Source organism: Haplochromis burtoni, unplaced genomic scaffold, assembly GCF_018398535.1.
Source record: "Haplochromis burtoni strain Fernald_Lab_line unplaced genomic scaffold, NCSU_Asbu1 Contig_269, whole genome shotgun sequence".
Classification (NCBI taxonomy): Eukaryota; Metazoa; Chordata; class Actinopteri; order Cichliformes; family Cichlidae; genus Haplochromis; species Haplochromis burtoni.
Genome location: NW_024582630.1, coordinates 595,211 through 611,826, shown reverse-complemented (window position 1 = coordinate 611,826; position 16,616 = coordinate 595,211). Strand labels below are relative to the sequence as shown.

The window sequence follows — 16,616 nt, the reverse complement described above, 5'->3', positions numbered from 1 at the left end:
CTCTTTGTCTCCTTTTATCTACCTTCACTTCTATCTTTGTGATGAACTCTTCTTTCCCTCTTTTGTCTCTGCTGGTGACATCTCAATGCTCAGACCGGAACTCAGTTGAGTTTTTCGCTGCTAAACTCACTCACACTCACGTTGGGACTGCGACCTGACAACCTCCTGCCTTGGGCATGCCTCAGGTAAAGTAGGAAAGCTTCAGTGGCTCTCACCCATCACCTCTGAATTATCCTACTTCTTGCTTCGGTGTTGGATTTACTCTGTGTCTGTGTGTTTTACCTCCTTTCCAGCCGGGTATGAATGGGATGGAGCCTGCATTTGGCGAGGCCTATGGGGGGCACAGGGGTCTGATGAGCCCCTACCCTCTGGCCATGTCGCCACAGGGAGGCAGGACAGAGTACGACCAGGTAAGACAGCACAACATGGACAGAGCCAAAGCTCACGCAGCTTATAGTGTGACCTCGGGTAGACACTGTATAGTACACACAGATATATTAATAGCTGCCTAATTTGAGTTGGTGAGTCATTGTAGCAATTTAAATGATGTCATTAGTGATTGATCTATTAGTGGACAATACCGTGCTCTTACTTTGAAAGTATATCTTATTGGCTAGCTTGCTGGCTGTCAGTACAGTCACAGTTCAGCTGCTTCCCCAGAGAGGATTTCACCCTGATGTCAGATCCAGATCCAGCATCTGCACCTGGTGATACTACAGGAGGAGGAAACCTGGTTCATGTGTAGCGATGCTCAGCTCACTGAGGCTGCAGAACAGAATAAGCACTGTGATCACCAGCCTATTTGTCTATAAAGTGAAAGACTTGCAGGAGCAGCAGCTGATTATAATGCTCAGTTATAAATTTGCCAACCTGCCAATAATCAATTCTTAATCTCTGGGAAAAAATGTGTTTGTCTTTAAGGACAACAAAATATGACCTGTTTTTTATTTGTAATGTAGATTTTTTTTTTGCTTGCATCTCTACATTTATTGTTCAATCTTCTGTACTATAGTTTTGTGTTTATTTTCTTCAGGAAAATAAACACGGGCCACAGGCTTGATGATGATTGGATCGTGAACCATTTCCAATCCACTTGATCTTTAACCATTACAGCTTTCACTACACCGCACATTAGAGCTATTTCTCAACTGTATTTAAACACGTGCTTTTATAAGAGCACGGGAAGAAGTCTGGAAAGACTTATCATTAAACAGATGCCCAGGTAAACTGTGCTTTTATGATAAAGCCTATATTATTAGGTTACATACAGCGATGAAGTCATCCTTCCGCTTCAGTGCTGTCACATAATCCTCCTCCTCTGTCTGTGTGTGCATTGATGCATTAAGCTGCTGCATGTCTCTTCTCTTTAATGTCCTATCATGCCTCTATTAGGAATATAATGAGAGCTCAGCAGCAGTAACCGCAGTGGCAGAAGGTCAGGTGGTCAGGCTATGGCAGAGTGGGAAATGTAATTGGGACACGAGACCGTTGTTTGTATTCTGTTTTTGGTTTCTGCTTGAAAAGCCATTAATCCTCTACCACTCTCAATCTTTTTGTATATATATACATCGCAAATACAGTTTATTTATTTATTCAGCAATGTTTAAACATCATGCCTCACATGAAAACAAGACCGAATTCTTCACGTGGCATCTCAGTTATCAACAGTCAGTGTATGTGGGCCAGGTGTGAAATAATCCTGACAGGATTACGGCACTGGGGGAGGGTGGGTAATTTTGATTAAGGTTTTTTTTTCCCCCCACACAACTCAGTCTGACCTGTTTTAGTAGCAGAAGTAGATTCACAATTTAACATGCTAGTAAATGCTGTCATTTTACACCAAAATAATCTTTAAAATACTGAATGATTTAAAAGTTTGTTTATTTTTTTGTCACAAATCATATGTTTAAGTGTCATTTATCTCTGTCCCCCTTTTAGAGTGTGCTCCTTATGCTGGGCTCCCCAGCATTGCCAAGGAAACGGCCCTTTGAGTTGCTAAGCGACCTGGTGGACGACGGAGGCTTTGGTGAAGACTTGCACCCAGAGCGCTGGGATGTGTCCGCGCTGGATGAGATGGCTCGTTACACCAAACTGGGCCTCGGGGTCGGAGGGGAGCTGCTGCCCTGCTCCGAGGAGGCTGTGCTGATGGGCTGCTGGGGGAGGAGTCGGGAAGAGCAGGAGGAAGAGGATGAGGAGGAGGAGAAGAGGAGGAACAGACACGCAGTCCCTCCTGGCACCCCGGAAGTCCAGAAAACTGCTTCAGGGAAGGAGGAAGAGGAGGAGGAAGGGTGTATCTCTGTTGCCCGGACAACAGAGCTGTGCGTTTCAGGAAGAGTGACTGAAGGTGGACAGGATGAGGGGGTGTCAAGGGAGCGCACGGTGGAGGTGTATCAGGTGGCCCAAGAGGAAGAGGAAGCAGCAGCAGCTGCAGTAGGACTGGCTCTGGAGCACTGCAGTGAGGAGCACAACTACTCCCTGAGCCAGGGAGGGGAGCTGGGGGCAGGACCTGCTCACAACTCCCAGACAGAGGAGGTGCAGGTGGTGGAGAATCAGCAGGAAGAGCAGGATAGGGAGGACAGCCAGGCCGAGACCGAACTGAAGTTGGAGGATGAGGATGAGGAGCAGGACGAAGACGAGGAAGAAGAGGAGGAAGAGGGAGAGGAAGGAATGGAGGAGACAGTGGTGGAAGCTGAAATTTCGAGCTCCTCGGAAACTGAATGTGGTGAGTTCTGGCTTCAGTGTGTGTGCGTGTGTGTGTGTGATGGCGCGGACATCTCGGCTCATCACAGCGCGGCCAGCAGCCTGTCTGCCCACACACAATCCATTTTGTTCTGCCTCCAGTCCAGACGAGACCTCAAACCGTCTCGTCTGACTTGGTTGGCTGAGCACAGGCACATGTGATACCAAATTTTGCGGGTGTAATTCCCAGACATCACACTGCTTCAGTGACTACAGTGTTACTGTTATAAAATGGCTTTGAGGGCTGAAGTGTCTTTGGGTATTGAAATACCATCTGTAACAGGCGCGCTGCTTTGTTTCTGGGATGGGGTGGGGGTTTAGCTGAGCACGTTAAATAGGGTATGAAAGTTGGTACAGATTGTTAAACAACCATTACAGAAGAACGGGATTTCTAAGCAGCTTCAAAAGCAACATAAAGATGCCAGCTACAGACTGCAGCATTCAGCTGGTGGCTCATTAAAAACCATTTTTCTTGCCTCATTATTTCTTTACAGCCCACTTATCTCTCATTCACAAATATCAAAGGTACATAGTACAACTCAAAAGCAGACTTGATCAGTTAATTCTACAACTATTTTGGTAATTGCTTAACTGTAAAGATGCCAAACTATTACAGATTTTCTGCTTCTGTGTTTTATGTAATACAAATAGTAGAAATAGTCTTTGCTTTTCAGACTCTAAATGACAAAAGAAGAACTTTGAAGCTGTCACACGGGTTCTGTGAAATTTGACATTGTTTCATAGTAATGGATTTGTTGCTGTTGTCTTCAGGATGCACAGTTTGTGTGCTAAAAAGCATTCCTACAACGTGTTTCAATGACCAGGACTTTTTGTAATTACTGCTAAAGAAACATTTGTTTTCTATGGCGGATTGAAGTCTCCTGGTCATAGCACCTTTGGGTGCCAGTACTGAGTACCAGAGTTAACATAGATGTGAGCTTTCTAATTAAATATTTTCAGTATTTTCTTTTTAATTTTCAATTCTAGTTTCAGTTAAACTCTGGCATGAGTTTACTGTTATTGTTGTTGTTGTGTTTGGTTTTGCTTTCATTAGTTTCAGAGTCAGTTTTTGTCTTATTAATTATTATTATATGAAAGCTATTTGTTTGGGACAGAATGTTGAAGTGTTACATTACAGACAGATAATATTTTGAAACTGATTTGAATTAGTTTGTGAGGACACTGTAATGTTTCTGGGGATGTTCAAGCATATTATTAATTATTAATAATTTTAATGATTAATTATTATTAATTTAATTAATTATTAAAGAAAATTATTTGCTAGTTGTTCATTCTGACAGCAACGTTTAAACTGAGCTCGCTTTAAGAGGATTGAGTTAAATATTGGCCTAACAAATATTTTGTTGTTATTATAGGAGCTGTATGAAATTTGTAATCACATTCCTCCTTAATCAAATGTTGTTGAAATGTGTGGCACTTTGAAATGTGTGTTTGCGCTCTGTGTGGTGTTGCAAACACACACTACGTCAGATTAGTTTGGCTAATTTTAGCAGTGTTATCAGCAGTAGCCTGACTTTCTTCCATGCTACTGTCCACATCGTGATACAAAATATGGTTATATGTAGCTTTGGTTGCTTGGATATATTCCACTTTATTCTGACAAAGCTGACATACAACTGCTCTGTTTTTTTTAAACATCAAAGTAATGCAGAACAGAGCCAGCTAGCAAGCCTGTCATCTGTTTACTTTCACCCTCACTCATTTACAACTTCCTTTTTTTAACATAGATTTCCTACCTGTGTATAGAAAGTGTGCCACATAAATGCATACAGCTAGATAAAGTAGATGTGTGTACAGTAAGATAGTAAAATGGGTAGTAAAAAAATCTAATCTTAGCTCAGTGTGACTTTACTGTCTTTTCTGCACTTTCTCTTCTTCAGTGCACATGCACACCCTCTCTCTCACACACTCTCTCACAGACACAAACACACAATAGATAGGTGATGTGAACAAAATATTCAGTTTGAGCACAATCTGTTTAATTTTTGTAAATGCAATGAAAGTTTACCTGCAAGAGTTGAACCCAAAATAAGAGAGAGATAGAGTGAAGCCAGCAGGGAAAGGCATCAGCTTTTCACTCAGCTTTAAATAAGTTAAGAAAAGTTCCATCCATCCATTCGCTTCCGCTTATCCTTTTCAGGGTCGCAGGGGGCGCTGGAGCCTATCCCAGCTGTCATAGGACGAGAGGCGGGGTACACCCTGGACAGGTCGCCAGTCTGTCGCAGGACCAACACACAGGGACAGACAACCATTCGCACTCACATTCATTCGCACATTCACACCTAGTGGCAATTTGGATTATCCAATTAAGTTAAGAAAAGTTATGAAATGAAATTTGCACTTAAACCACAAACTAACAAGCCTGACATTAAAAGCATCTGAACTGCTGCTGGTTGGTGTTAGCTTCTTTCATGCTGTGTTAATATGAAGAGTACACTGGTGCTGTAGAGCACAAAAGTGCCCACCCACTTTTGGAAGGTCTCCCATGAATTCATGAAGTGAATTGCCCTTTCATTTTTTCTATTGACATTTCAGACAATTCCTTTTTTAAAGGTAAAGGTACAAGATAGTGTACATAGATACTTTTAACAACAAAGGAGCTACTGATGCAACAATGCCATACAATTCCCAGAGTCTGCATTGAATGACTTCCAGCCTTCCCAGATTTACTCCTTTTCATTATTCCAGTATTGTACAATATCCATCCACCCCTCCATTTTCTTCAGCTTCACTGATTCGGGATCGTAGTTGGGCTGAACGCTATACCGGCTGTCGGTGAGTACACCCTGGACGGGTCGCCAATGTAGCCGACATAGAGAGAGAGAGAGACTATTATTCACACTTACACTCACACCTACTGCCAATTTAGGCTCACCAGTTAACCCATGCATGTGTGAGGAGTCTTACATGCCCCCAGGGCCAATGCAGGAAAGGTCTGTATGGCCTAGTTATCCGTATGTTACAGTGCTTGGTTCCTGACTGTCTTCACTTTTAAGATTTCTGAAGTTTCATCCTTAATCTTGACACATTTCTATGGCAACCGTAACCTCCACCAGTCAGAGACGTCACTGCTTCAAGGTAGGGTTGTGGGTAGAGTAGTTATTTTCTGCAACATCATGAATGAAATTCTTTTTTTCTTTTCATATTTTTATATTAATATTTATATTTTTATATTTTATTTTTATTCTTTTTATATTCTTTTTAGAAAAAAACTATCACTGGGTCACTATCACTAGGTAAGTCAGCGGTACAAGCTGCTAATCAGCATCCCTATGGAGAATATGAATATGGTTTTTCACTTCTGGAACTTAAGTATTGGGGTCTTTATATCAATACAAGCTATATGTTGTTAAAATACATACTGCCACCAGTTTGCTGCATGACTATGACTGAAATGGATGCAGTGTTGTTGAGTTTAATTTCTGCTGCATAAAACTGAGTAGAATCACTGTGAAAAATTTTAGAACAGCTTCAATATCGTCACTGTTTATTGACTTGATGCTGTAAGGCTGTTATTTACTCTCCTGCTGACTGTTTTGATTAGATGAAAGTGAAAGAAAGTCAGCTTTTTAAATGTCACTCTGGTTTGCTCATAAAAAAAGGAGCTTTCATTGTATTTCAGAACTCAACTGAGTATCTCTTATGTAGATGTGGGGATGTTTATTCTGGAGGAAATTTGAAAAAAGCATGGAGGTCTTATTAGGTCAGCACAATATGAATCCTCCCTCCCATATTTGCAACATGTCAGTGTGAGTTTTAGGGCAGCAGTTACCACTGAGACCTCGGTGATATTTTCAATAGGAAATTGCTATATCGCAATTCTGATCACTTTCAGCGATAAACACAGCTGTGATTTTTTTTTTTTCATTCTTGCTACTGCACAAAAAGATCTGGTGCCATGACTTTTAAAATCCTGCTTACAATCCAGACAGTAAATACCATCAATTGGATTTTCAAAACTAAACAGATGAAAAATTGTTGGGCTCATTCATGGATTGTATGTGCAAAAACAGTGCAAAAAATGAATTCTTGAATTGGCCACAACAAGCAGTCAGTTGTTGCCGGAGTCATGGCTTGCTACATAAAGGCTGATAGAAAGTGTGCTCTGATTCGCATTTCTTTGTCTTTGGCTTCTGAACACTTGTCTATGACGTGTTGCTGCTCTGGAGAAATTTACAGATAGCTTGCTAAAGGTTTTTGTGTTAACAGGTAAAAGATCAGGTTACATTGACATTACAGGGAAGCAAAGGATGCAGAGGTTTAGAGTTGAAAGACTTTGTTTTGTGATAACTAACATTCAAACTAACAGGACTAAACTGGAGGTTTCTAGGCAGTAGTAAAATGTTGTAGTGTAACAATTAGGTACATTGTAGTGGCCTAATCCCTCAGTAATAAACAGATGAAGTCACTGTTTGCTGAGAGCACAGAACATCATCAGAACCCTTTAATGTGAGATGAGTTGTTATTCCCAAACTACAAGCCATGAAACATAAGCATGTATGTTGATAACACCTATGTAAACTGACTTCCATTCAGATTAGCATCTTTTCCCAGGCCTTTTCTGCCTCTGATCGGCTTTGCGTTAGATAAACAAATCTTAGGCTTCTCGTTGCAAGGTAATAGAGAGGTCGGTGGCTCGCTCTCAAAGAGCGAGGTCCAGCTCGTGTTTCAGCTGTCGCAAGACACAATTGTTGGTCCTTTGTTCCTGTGGTGTGTGTTTGTGTGTGTTTGTCCTGTTGAGCTTTTATTACCATTAGCCCACAGCGATGGCAACGGTATAAATGACGGATTGTAAAAATGTGATGTGTACTCGCTAAAATTGATGATGGTTGAGTGAGTTTAGGAAACCAGACAAAAGGCTGAGAAACAGAAAACCATGGAGCAAAAGATCGAGTTGAAGGGGGAGCGCAGACAATGGCGTTATCTGCAGACAGGACCAGACACCATGATGTTACATAAGCTGTCTGTGTCTGTGTGTGTGTGTGTGTGTGTGTGTGGACTGTCCACTCATGAATAAAAGCAAGGGCAGGACTTCACAGTTATCAAGTTCAAATCTGATTTAATCACAGCAGAAACGACTGTGTTCACTGTGACAGCGTCTTCTTTCTGTTTTGGACGTCTGTGCAGCGGGTTCGAAGAAGAGCTTCTTCTCTCCTCCTGCTGGTGGAGCTTTGCACGCTGTATTATTTATGACGCCATTATTCGTGGGTCTGCATGCCTGAGGCTAATCTTCTGTGACGTCTTTGTGTGAAACGCATACGTGCTGGTGGCTTTGTCACGAGGACATACAGCATGTGTTTTTTGGATTGGGGCTCACAGCATGATCTCATAGCGACCAAACATAAACACGAATAGCTGTCAGTTATGATTGGGTTGCATTCGTCATTTCACTTGCTGGGTATTTCTCTTCTAATAAATATTGCATATGTGGCTGTCAGCGTTGTCCACCTCCAAGATTCACTTTCCTCCGGAGCAGTGTGGCCTGGAGCATCAATGCTGGATTTGGATTATCTCGTCAAGCGATTCTGTTGCAACATTTTAACCAGATTACGTTCAATAAATGTTATTTGTATGCTTAAAAAATAATGAAGATTTAATTTTCTCATTGCTATTTTTATCAGATTCTTCCAGCCATTCTGAAGAGCCATGAAAATATTTTCTAATGTGAACTATGGCTTGTGGAGCCGGTGTTGTAGCTGTAGGTTTCTATGACGCTTTACATTTCTGGCATCCTGAACGATTGAATTGAGTAGAGGGTATTTTATCACTGCAGTTTCATATTCATAAGTTAAACACTGCAGCTGTTCTGTGATCACTCAGAGAGTCAGAAGCAACACAATTGCTCTCACACAAAGCGCACGCTCTGCCTGGGTTGTGCTGAATGGTGTTGAGTAAGTATGCCTCACTCTGAGCTCGAGCTCCAGCAGATTATTTTATCTAACTGCTAACCCCTAAATCTTATGACAAAGTAACAGTGTTTTCAACAGTGAGGTGAACTGAAGCATGATTATTACTGCTGCTGTGGGGAAAAAATACACGCAACCTGTAATTACCTTGAACAAAGAACCGCAATGAAAGGGTTGTCTAATGTCATTATTCGGACATCATCTGACACAACGCACAGGTTAAATGTTGATGCATCGCTGAGAGAGAACGGTAGAAGCAACAGTAGGTCTGGCACTTAGCGCTCGGTGCTCAGGCTCTGTGGGGATACAGCTGCTGCGCAGAGAGAGCTGCAGGAATGAGCGAGAACTGTGCTGTTCTTAAATATTTTCCCTAGTTGTAGCTCACCAGAGCGGTGTGAAAGTGTGCACCTTTTCCCGACAAAGAGCCTGATTATCACGTTTGAGATGAACTAAAGCTCATACACTCACTTGCCAATTTATTAGGTGCACGTAACCCTAACAGGTTTCCCTTTCCCTGCCTTCTGCCTGGCACAGATTCTACATTCCTCAGAGATTTTGCTCCCTATTGACATGACACACTGTCACACAGTTGCTTCAGATTTAAGGGCAGCACGTGATGTGAATCTCCCGTTTCACCATGTCCCAAAGGTGCTCTACTGGATTGACTGGCATCTGGAGGCCATTTGAGTACAGTGAACTCATTGTCACATTCAAGAAACCAGTTTGAGATGATTTGAGCGACATTGCACCTTATCCTACTGAAAGCAGCCATTAAAAGTTGTCAGGAGCAATACTCGGGTGGGCTGTGGTGTTTAAGGATGATCGGTTGGTGCTCAGAGGTCTGAAGTGTGCCAGGAAAATATCCCCCACAGCACCACTGACCTGAACCGCTGACACAAAGAAACATGGGTCCATGCTTTCATGCTGTTTATGCCAAGTTCTGACCCTACGAATCTGAATGGTACAACAGAAATCGGGACTCATCAGACCGGGCAACGATTTTTCAGTTTTCTGTTGTTGACACGTGTGATCTTCTGCTGCCGTAGTCTGTCTGCTTCCAGGTTTGGCCTGTTGTGTTTTCAGAGATGCTCTTCTGGATATCTTGGTTGTAACAAGTGATTATTTAACTTACTCTTGTCTTCCTATCAGCTCAAAGCAGTCGCATCATTCTCCTCTGACCTCTTGGATCAACAAAGCATTTTGGTCCAGTGAACTGTTGCTAACTGGATCATTTCTGTTTGTCTAACCATTCTCTGTAAACTTTAGAGGTGATTGTGAAATACTCAGACCAGTCCACCTGGCACCCACAACCATGACACGCAAAGACACTTTTCTTCATCGGTTTGAACTTCAACATCTCGTCTTGACGATGTCTGGCTAATTAGATATTTACATTAATGAGCAGCTGAACAGTAATCAGTGCTTCCTCCCTTCTATCCTTGTACTGTTAAAATTCTAAGTGATAAAAATTACAAACATTTATGAAAATGCAGGAACCAAAACGATTACTCCGGAGTATTTCTGCTGTGCTTCAAAGTAATGATACCCACTATTCTAGAAAATATAAGCTGTATTATCATGACCCTGTCAGTGTTTAAATAAACTCTTTTTGATGGTTCAGCAGTTGTGCCACTTGTATTTGTACTTACATGTAATTTAGTGCAATGGTATCCAGCCAGAAGATAAGATAGCACAAGATAAAAAGAAACAGAGCAAAAGAGAAACTTGCATTTTATACAGAGCTGACAGGGAAGCCTTGTCAGGACAAAAAGGATTATAGGAAATAATTTCCACCCACTCACATGTCTGTTTGGATGCAGCACCAGAGGGAATTCAAGAAACCGACAAGATGGCTTCCGATCTTTCTGGAGATATAAGTTTTATGAAACACTTTCTTCTTGGCTGCTTTCCTTACTCACTGATTCTTTTCATCAAATATTTTGTTCTTGTGTCTATTCTCTGTCACTTAGTTTGTTTGTTGTTTTAACAGGCAAGCAAGTTGCTTGAAGAACTGCGAGGTTTTCCCCACATGAGTGCCTAAATCTTTGCATATTTGTCCTTCTAGAGGTGGAAGCAGAGCCAGCCAGGCAGCTGGGCGAGCGACCGTCGAAGCGTCGCTGTTTCTGGGAGTACAGACGTGCTCGGGAGTCAGCCACAAAGAAGAAACTTGGCGGTGACGTCCACTGGTCTCTGTCCTGGAGCTCCAGCACTCTTCCCAGCACGCTGTACCGCCGAGAGGGTGAGAATACAGCATTACTGCGTGATGCTAGTGAATGCTATTTAATGCTGATTGTTTCATACAAAAAATAAATAAATAAAAAAGTCAGAAAAGTTACTAGATTATTAAGTGAAACTGGTTGTTTCTCTGGGGAAGACATTTTTGGAGTGCTGATGACCTAATTATTAAAAAAGATAATTGTCAGATTGATAAGTTAAACCCTAATCAAAGGGCTGGATTGAAGGTTTAGCAGCAGGAGTCATTAACCCAACGTGCACGCTGCAGTTGGGATCGTCCCATTTCCTTTTTCTCCCGTGACACAGATCAGACCTGCACCCTCAGGCGTGTGCCCTACATACAACTTGCATGTCAAAATGTGGATTTTTCAACATTCCCATCGAACGCGAATCTCACGTCAGGCTCAACAATAGTTTTGCTGCAGTGCCGCAGCCCGTGTTGTGCTGTACAAACCAGAATGGCAGTCCTTTAAACTTAGTCCAGTCAAACCACTCAAACAAGAGTCAGCACTGATAACAGTTTACGTGTTGTGTAAATACTCCGTAAATCTATCAAACTATTGGGGTGGATGCTTATTTTAAATCATGTCATTCATTGTACAGTAATTTCTATGTGACATCTCTATGATAGTTCTGTATCATGTCATATACCTCTAATATAGTCATTTCAGGGGGGAAACAATAGCTCTTGTAGAGAGCTCAGATGATCCACCCACACCATTTGCAAATCTTCTATTTTAAGGGGCTAGCAATTAGTAGAAAGTTGGTTTAAATAGCAATTTAGCAAAGTGCCTTGGGTGCCTAATGTTTGTTTCAAACTTTAATCATGCAAAGCTGCTCTAGAAGAGTCCAGTACTAAAAATATAGAGCTGCAAACCATAATACCTCCAAATGAAAGCAGATATTAAAACAAATAGATGCCTTGCCTTGTACCACTGGGAGATTTGGCATCCTGACATTTTAAGGCCAGGTTTGGTAGAGCTGCACTGTTTTTACCTGACCGGACACGTATGGAGTTCATTTTGTTGTCGTTAATTCAGGCAAAAAGGGGCGACGCAAAGCCCGGAAAACAGATGCCAGCGACCTGACGCCGAACCCTCAGAAGCTCCACAACATCGGGGAGCAGCTGCAGAAGCTCAACGCAGCGATCGATGGCATGGGTCCGGTCAACGACCTGCCCGCTGTGGCCCGAGCCCGTTCACGCAAGGAGAAGAACAAGCTGGCCTCCAGGTACAGCATGCTCTTTACTGCCCTCCTACATCCTCTGCACTAAGTGAGAACACTGGAAATGCTCTGTATTGATTTATGAGGCCTGAGTGGGAATTTTAAGAGGGTTTCAGCTTTTGTAATTTGTTGGCAGAAAAGAGAAGCCTGCGGGGCTCTGTGGTCTAGTATCTGCAGTCTTTAGCCCTGTCAAGATTGGTTTTCAAATATGTGCAGCATTTAATAGTTGACCTTCTAAATTCGGGTGGTGGAGGACATGGACGGTGAAGAACACATGGAGACGTGATATCTGTGTGGATTTTAGACCATCAGTTGCATTCATGTGATGGAAAATAAAAGGATCTTGGGAAATGGGTCATGTTTTTACTGATTTGAATTTTTCCTTTGATGATGCCGTCATGTCGTAGAACTCTGCAGGTCAGCAAGCCTTAAAAGAAACTACCATTTGTAAAATTTCAAACAGGCTTTAATTTACTTACAATATGTCCCTCAGAATAACACACACACACACAACACTGAAGGTTGAAAAGCTTGGTCTTCAGTGTATTTTTGCATTGCCTGTTTCTTTGTAACAAACTTACCTTGGATATTATCTTGACAGAATAAGTGAAGGAAGGACAGAGGGAAGCAGAGGAAAAAACAAGAGAGGCGGGGAGATGGAGGGGAGCAGGATGAAAAGCTGAATACAAGGAAATCAGGCAGGATTGAAGAGGCAGACGAGGAGTAGAGGGAAAGATGGGTCATATAAAGTTCATCTTTGCAGGGAGGGAGGGGGAGATTTCAGAATTCAGGACATTATTGCAGGAGCCTGGGAATATCTTGTAATTCAAAACATACATTAAACACGACGCAAACATGTTATCTAATAGAAAGTTTGGCAAGGACTTACAGAAATAAAGCTGAAAAAGAGACTGAAGGGGAGGGGAGTGAGGGAAATTTAACGTCAGAGGAAGTGTGACTGCGAAGTCACCGAGTACATGTTTTTGTTTAGTATGCAGGAATCTCATGTGAAGATTCACTTCTTTTACTCTGTCATAGCTGTGGCTGCGTGAGTCCAGGTTGGGGTTAGTAGTTGGATTAGCCTGACCGCCTTCAGACCTTCCTTCTCATTCTTTTCCCTGCTCATGTCTGAAATAACCTGCCTGGGGCATTCAGGCGGCACAAAGGAAAAACACTGGGCTGGTTCTTAGCCCTCGCCCAGTTTGGCACAACATTCCAGCCAACACGCTTAGCAATGATAACTGTCCCGGATGCTAACTTACTAACTAGACTCAGCAGGAATACACCATCATTTGGGAAAGTATTGTTTAGCTTCTTCAGTGGTTTCATGGTGTAGTGATTTTGACCAGTTAGAAACCAGAGGAGACACAAATCCATACATCCGCTGAAGTGAGCTCTTTCAAGTAATGAACCAACAAAAAGAAGCTTTAACTTCTTCATAGAAATAGACCTATATCACTGCTTTTTTTTTTCTTTCTTTCTTTTTAAATAATTTTATTTGTATTTTATCAAAGTCCCTCCAGAAGCCTCTCCACTGTTCTGAATAGTAAATCTGGCTGCTTGTTTGAAGCTCTTATCTAAATACATGTAAAAAAAGAAAAAGGTGTAACGTCTATTTTAGTGGTGTTTTGGGCATATGAAGTGCATCTATAGGATCACCGGTTAAATTGGATTAAATAACAGCAAAATAAATGAAAACTTAAACACTGTTGCCATCTTTGCCAAAAAATAAGATATAAATAGCATTTTTACAGACTAGAAAAATACACAAATATTCACACCAAAGAAAAGGTGAGTGGTAGGTGTTGTATGAACACGAGCAAAAGAAAAGCTCTGGCTCATTCCACCAGAGCACTGAGCAAACATTAAGCTAAGTCATGTTGTAGATAGAGAAAGCTAAAAATAAAATCATACTAGAACTTACCGTCATCTTTTCTGCTACTATCTTATTATTATACTGTAACTGTATTTGCTTGCCACTACACAATTGACTGTGAGTGAATTTAATTGAGTTGAATGCAGTTTTATTTGTATAACACCGAATCACGACAGCCAACTCAAAGACCCCCCCCCCCCCCATGAGCATGCACGGACTTGGGGAAGGTGGGAAGGAAATACTCCTTTTTAAACTTCAGTATGTAATTGGATCGTTGGAAGCAGGGACAGGACAACCTCCATCATATACTGTTAAGAGGTTTTGGGGGGGTTTTGCTATGCATTTCCTGTTATAATGATTTGTTTCACCTAGCTTGCAAGCTAATGTGAAGTTTGAACCTTTGGCCATCAAGTTTATATGAATTAGCTCAAGTTCGGCTGTGTTCAGGAATATAGGACTTGGTGACACCAGAAATAATAGCAGCAGAATTTCAGGCTGAAGTCCAAGAACTACTTTGGATTTGACACAGTCTGTAGATTTACCCACAGAAGCAAAGTAAATCTTGCAATCTTTGCAACTTTGGCAATCTTTGACATTACAAATGCTGCTCAGTACTCATGTTAAGAAGGTTAATAATCATGTTTCACAGGATGCATAAATTCAGTGCAGAGAATTGCCAACCGTCATCAGATATCATCAGATTGTAGATTTCCTGCCTGATGCATTGTCCACAACACCCTATTGTGGCTGGCCACAGGTTGGCATACAGTTCCAGGTTTCTTAAACACAACCATTTGCAGCCCTTTTCCAAACACATGCATGAACCAGAAGCTTTCAACTTGGTGAACACTTTTCCTACCTTCAGGCAGCGACTGATTTTCATTCAGTACATTACTTAAATCAATTTGCAGCTGTAGGTAATCCATCACAATAAACAGCAAGATCTCTCAAGGACTATTTTTGGATTTGCATTAAGAACAGAAACTCTATATCTCTATAATCACATTTGCAAATGTAAAAACCTGTGGTGCATATTGGAACCTGCTCAGTACTTGGTTAAGTCCCATCCCCGCAGTGATTAGGAACATTTAAATTGTTGTACTGTCGTCCACATCCTCCTCAAACCATCAGGGACTGTGGTACAAAAAAGAAAAACCTGGCAAGGCTCAAGTCAACATGTGGAGAAACACTGAGGAAATATTCTATCCAGCGCTACTGACCTGCAAGTATTTTCTTTCCCTAAGTTTCATTTAGCTCACTCATAGCTGCAGGAAAAGAGAAATTCTCTCCACATTGCAGAAAATAGTCCCCATGAGAGGCATTAATATTTGACACGCGTTGATTGTTTTATTCTCAGCTCCCTTTTTTCCAACACTCTCAAACCAGAACTGGATTTGCCCTTTTGTGGTGTCAAATGGTCCTTCAGAGGGGTTAAAGAGGTTTTCAATCTTCCTCATGGTTTGGAAATACGGTCAGCGTGAGCCAGCTGACTCAGTAACGGGGTCATGTGGAGAATGGGAATGCTCGCACAAAGTCTAAAGAATGACAGTGTTTTATTTTCCTCTGTTTTCAGGGCCTGCCGGCTGAAAAAGAAGGCCCAGCACGAAGCCAACAAGATCAAGCTGTGGGGGCTCAATCAGGAATATGGTCAGTACTCAGGAAATCACTGGGTATTCTTTAGCAGGGGGTTTCAGATGCCTGACACTTCTGACTGTCCCCTGAACATATAGTCAAAATAGTCATTAAACTCTATACATGCTCTTCTTATAAATGATTGCATCTAGATTTTTATTTTATGTTTATTTTTATATTTCTCTCTTTTTCAAATGGGTGACCCTTCTTGCTGTGACGATAATGATATCTGCTTTTTCTTGTGATACAGTCACCTATACAGCAGCACCAAATATCAGCATTATAGTCTAAACATTTAGTCAGTTCCCATCAACTTTTTGGCTTCTCCCAGTAGTGACGGTGTTCAAATAAATTAGAGTAAAGTGAAGTTAAATGGAGGAGAGCAAGAAAATGCAAATCAGCTGCTAATTAATTAAACTGCTACATTCATTAAAAACCAAAACTCTATCCTGGAGGTTTCCACAAAACCAGTGAGTGGTGTCACATGGGTGTGTCCATCTTTTATATACAGTGTGTGGTCCCACACCTAGTCCTAACTGCTTCAACGTGTGTGTTCAGAAATCTTCTTCTACTGTTTGAGTTAGTGTTGCCTTCTCATCAGCTTGCACTAGTCTTGCTTCTCTTCCTTAACCTTTTCTATCAAATAGAAGATAATCTTGGCCTCCTCTATCAGTTGTGTGTGAAAATCTAAGTAGATGAGCAGTTTCTGAGACAAGTTTGTCTCGCACCACAGCTATGTTTAGTTCAAAGACACATAAATCAATTTTCCGTCCCTTGCTCGGTTTGCAGTTTAGGAGTTCGTCTTGATCATGTCGACATGCTTAAATGCTCTGAATTCCTGCCAGGTGATTGGTTGATCAGATCTTTGAATTGTTGAGCCGTTAAACGGGTGAAGCAGTTTTGTATGTACAAAACTTCTAAACATTGTGAGTCTTTTTTCACTTCACGTGAGTTGACTTTAGTAGAGGAAAGAAGTGGGAGAA

The 16,616-nt window shown here is 41.6% G+C and overlaps 1 protein-coding gene across 5 annotated transcripts in view; it reads left to right on the top strand.

Annotated features, from left to right (window-relative positions):
* Positions 1-16,616, top strand: part of LOC102294705 (CREB3 regulatory factor) — a 36,142-nt gene that overhangs the window by 9,455 nt on the left and 10,071 nt on the right. For all 5 annotated transcript variants that reach the window (XM_005939951.3, XM_005939950.3, XM_005939952.3 and 2 more), the window contains 6 exons: positions 94-185; positions 294-410; positions 1,939-2,722; positions 10,732-10,905; positions 11,942-12,131; positions 15,575-15,648. In XM_005939951.3, coding sequence (XP_005940013.1) covers positions 177-185; positions 294-410; positions 1,939-2,722; positions 10,732-10,905; positions 11,942-12,131; positions 15,575-15,648 — 1,348 coding nt within the window. In that variant the 5' untranslated portion in view covers positions 94-176. The remainder of the gene's footprint in view (positions 1-93; positions 186-293; positions 411-1,938; positions 2,723-10,731; positions 10,906-11,941; positions 12,132-15,574; positions 15,649-16,616) is intronic.